General features: G+C 42.1%; 1 protein-coding gene across 3 annotated transcripts in view; it reads left to right on the top strand.

Moving 5' to 3' along the window:
• Nucleotides 1–4,443, top strand: part of Nell2 (neural EGFL like 2) — a 363,671-nt gene that overhangs the window by 156,138 nt on the left and 203,090 nt on the right. For all 3 annotated transcript variants that reach the window (XM_031353723.1, XM_031353705.1, XM_031353713.1), the window contains exon 10: nt 1,053–1,155. In XM_031353723.1, coding sequence (XP_031209583.1) covers nt 1,053–1,155 — 103 coding nt within the window. The remainder of the gene's footprint in view (nt 1–1,052; nt 1,156–4,443) is intronic.

Here is a 4,443-nt window from a genome sequence, read left to right as displayed (position 1 = left end):
GAGAGAGAGAGAGAGAGAGAGAGAGAGACAGAGAGAGATGGAGAGACAGAGAGAGAGACACAGAGAGACAGAGACAGAGACAGAGAGATGGAGACAGAGAGACAGAGACAGAGAGAGACAGAGACAGCGAGAGACAGAGAGACAGAGAGAGACAGAGAGAGACAGAGAGAGAGAGACAGAGACAGAGAGACAGAGACAGAGAGAGAGACAGAGAGAGAGAGATGGAGAGACAGAGAGAGAGACAGAGAGAGAGATGGAGATGGAGACAGAGGGACAGAGACAGAGACAGAAAAGGGAGAGAGAGCAAGGGAGAGCAACCTGAGCATGACATCTGTGTGGATGTGTGCATATTTGTGTGTACCCCTGTGCATATGCACATGTGAATGTGCATCTGTGTACACGTACATGCACACTTGTGGGCATCTTTATGTGTGTGAGCATATATATGTGCATCTGAGTGGGAGTCCGTCCATGCAGTCTGTGTATATGCATATACATAAGTACATCTCTGTGTAATACGGGTTTTTACTTGTGTATATGCATATACGTAAGTACATCTCTGTGTAATACAGGTTTTTACTCAAGATTACAATATAATAAAATTATAACATTTTACAGTCGTAGTGAATCCTTCCCAAATGAGGACCTGAAATCTACCTAAGCCAGATGCTTGGTGTGATTTGGTAAGGTCTATACACTGACTAGGAAAGTCAGAGCAGCCAGATGCGTGGTTGGTGTGAGCAACTGGGAGATAGCGAGGTGCTCCAGGCCAGCTTTCAGCTTGCCATTTCCCTGTGAGCTTATGGCCTTCTGTGCTTCACTGTCGAAGGTGCAGATTTGCTTAGTAAAGATCAGTTGCTGGATAAAAATAGGAACGGGACTTGACTGTTAAAATGTAGCCCGCATCACTGTGAGTCACCACACTGTGGGCATTGCTAAAGAGAATAGTGACATTTTATGTAAGAGCTTGAAGTCTAGGAAATGGATTTAAAAGCCTTTGTGGAGCACTGGATTTCTATGTGGCATTTCTTTAAATGCTGTTTGCTTTTCAGAATGGGACCATCCAGTGTGAGACTCTGGTCTGCCCTGCTCCTGACTGCCCTCCTAAATCAGCTCCGGCGTACGTGGATGGCAAGTGCTGTAAGGAGTGCAAATGTGAGCATCCCTCTGCCGATCAGTGCTTTGGAAAACTACAGCTTCACATCAAAAATATTGTGTTGATCTCTTTAAGCTAGACAAGTTAAATTACTCCCAGAAATGATATGTCTTCTATTTTGGTGATCATTTTTACCTGATTATATTCTAAAAGGACCATTAATTTTTCTTGGAAGAGCTTTGGATATAGCGATAGAAGTAGAGAAGACAGACAAAACACTCTTTAGGTGTGTGTGGGGGCATCCTGCATTTTATTGCTTAATACAGATTCCTCCTACCAAGTAGATAAAGAAGATTTCCTGTTCATGTTCTTGTATCAGGGAAGTCTGTGAATTAAGTTAATTTGGGCATCGGGTGAAATATGGCTTTTTTACCCAAGACAATGGAATCCACTTTTATAGTATCACTTGGCCCTGACTTTAATAAAAATGAAAACAAAACAAAACAAAACAAATGAACAACAAAAGCGCTTGCACTGCTGTGGGAGGAGGCTTTGCTGCCCTTCTCGCACAGTTTATGAAGTTCATTTCTGATGTCTAGAAACACTTTTAGAATCTTCTGCCGCCTCTGTTGTTCTCCATCATCTGCTCAGTCACAGAAATCAAGCTGCCTACATGATTTACTTCTGAAAAGACTTGTTTTTAAGTCCTGGCTAAAAAGAACACTTAAAATAGTGTTCATTTTTGTCCAAAGGAGTTTATACCCTAAGCATCTATGGACACTGGCTTGTTATCTAATGTGTGGGCTATATGTGCTGTGTAAGCACAAGTATGTGTGGTGTGAGATTCAAAGATGGAATGAGGGTAGACAGAAAGTAGGCGCATGGCATGAGGAAGACGTGGTGTGAGGGAAGGAAGGCATGGCAGCTGTTTTGGCTCCAGATTTATTGTTACAAATCTCCCTAGCTATTGCAACTAACTCAAGTCTACCCCGTGTGCACACACGCCTACATACCAGCGTGAAAATGTCAGCAAGAAACAGTTGCCTTCTACCACCGATACCTTCTTGAGCGTATTTCTCGTGTGCGTACTGGGTCTAGCTAAGTAGGTTCAGAGAAGCCAGTAGAAACTATATACGTAACATTCAACATATAACACGAAATAGAAAATAAAAAGGAAAGTAGGTTTTATTCTCCCTCGCCCTCTCAGAGTTTAGTTCTTGTGTGCTTTGCCACAATTTTTGCCAAGTTTTGTGTGCTTGTGTCAAGTAATTTTTCTCGTACCCACTGACATATGACAGTGCAGCTTTTCTCCACTCTATGCAGACAGTGGTGTCACTCATTTTCCCTGGCTCTCGTTAGATTAACGACTTATGCTTACATTCCCATACCAACCAGACATTGCTGAATGTTATAACACTGTAAGGTCTGCTGTGGTTGTTTCTCTCCTCTCAAAGTCTGTGCGGTGCTCACCCTTCCTTATGTGCAGTGCTCCCCCTTCCTTATGTGCCATGCTCCCCCTTCCTTATGTGAAGGTGCTCCCCCTTCCTTATGTGAAGGTGCTCCCCCTTCCTTATGTGCAATGCTCCCCCTTCCTTATGTGAAGGTGCTCCCCCTTCCTTATGTGCAATGCTCCCCCTTCCTTATGTGCAGGTGCTCCCCATTCCTTATGTGCCGTGCTCCCCCTTCCTTATGTGCAGTGCTCCCCCTTCCTTATGTGCGATGCTCCCCCTTCCTTATGTGCAGGTGCTCCCCCTTCCTTATGTGCAGTGCTCCCCCTTCCTTATGTGCAGGTGCTCCCCCTTCCTTATGTGCAGGTGCTCCCCCTTCCTTATGTGCAGTGCTCCCCTCTTCCTTATGTGCAGCAATATGATGTCATCCATACAGAAACTTGGTGCACTTCTTACAGCTCTGGGGATAGAGCATATTAAGGGTGGAGTTGCTGGATCAAGGACTATAATAGTTTCTATTATATAGTCAGCTCTTTCCAGCTCACTCTACAAAAATATGGACCTGCTTGCTTTCTTCCTTTAGTGAGGGAGTCCGGGTAAGAAGCAGCTGGGGGGATCTGAGAACAAAGTTTTTTTGTTTCACTGGGTCTTTGAAAGGGCACTGGTTGGGCAGCACTCCCGTGCCTCCTAGTAACTTTATAAGTCAATACTGATTCATGGGACATCTTTTAAGAAAGAGGAACTTAAGAATCCCAAATATTTCACTCCAGCCATCCAATGCTATCTAGTGGAATTGTTGTTAAAATGAATTGCAGCTCCCCATCTTCAGTAAATTCTGTTGATGGTGTGTGAATATCCTGAATTCATGTGTTCTGAAATGAAGGTAGCTTTGCAGAAGGCAGAGCATAGGATGCTGCCCTTCGATTCAGGGCACTCTGCTGCACCTGCTTAATCACGCTTTATTTTAAAATAAGAGAGAGCACTCAGCTTCCAGCTCTTCAGTCTGAATTGCAATTTCTCTTCATTATTAAAATCCTTGAATAAATGTATTTTGTGGGTTTTATTATTTTTCATGCCCCATTACATTTTCTCAAAAGAGTTTCTCTGTCCATGTAATGACATTGCTTAAATGGGCTAAAACTCTTCTGAAGAAAGCTTTATGTAAATGTCTATAATAATAATTAAATCAAACTGTCTAGTATGGCACTAAAGGAAAAATGGGATTTTTTTAGCTGATCAGAAGGCTAGTCTTCTTAGCAGTGTGATGCTTTGGAACAAGTGAGAGGATTTGCTCTTTGTATCAAACAGAAGAGCAATAATCTAGACATCATTCACACCCAATGCAATTTAAGATGGAAAGAAAACACTTAAGCAGAAAGTGCAGTTTTTTTTATCTGCAGTGCTGTTAGGTAATTGTTTTAAAAATGAGCTTTTTTCATTCTCAATAAAGAGTGTGCAAAATGCCATTTTGAAATCAGAATAGGAAAAAATAAGATGTATGCAGTTCTAAGCATCTCGGAGGTTGATTTGGACAATCATGTGCAAAGTAGTAAGTTAGGGTCACATGGTAAAGGACAATGGACATCAGAGTACACTGCATACAGATGCCACAGCTCCTCTATCCCTAGTCGCCAGAGCCAGACAGCCAGGGGGACATAGGAGGCTCTGCTTTCCTATACATATGTCAAGAATTAAATGAGTTTGGTCTAAGGGTGGAGCAGAAAGGGATTCTCTTTTTCCATTTAGACACAATTCTCATGCAGTAAAGTTTAAGAATATCCTTTAGGCAAAATCTGTCTCCAAGTTAAAAAATATTCACTATAAAATATAGGCAAAGAAAGTTCTTTTTTTTTAGATATTTTCTTTATTTACATGTAAATTTCTCCCTTCCCAGTTTCC

The sequence above is a fragment of the Mastomys coucha genome, unplaced genomic scaffold, assembly GCF_008632895.1.
Source record: "Mastomys coucha isolate ucsf_1 unplaced genomic scaffold, UCSF_Mcou_1 pScaffold11, whole genome shotgun sequence".
Lineage (NCBI taxonomy): Eukaryota > Metazoa > Chordata > Mammalia > Rodentia > Muridae > Mastomys > Mastomys coucha.
The sequence above is the reverse complement of the archived record's forward strand: the minus strand, read 5'-3'. Positions and strand labels throughout refer to the sequence as shown.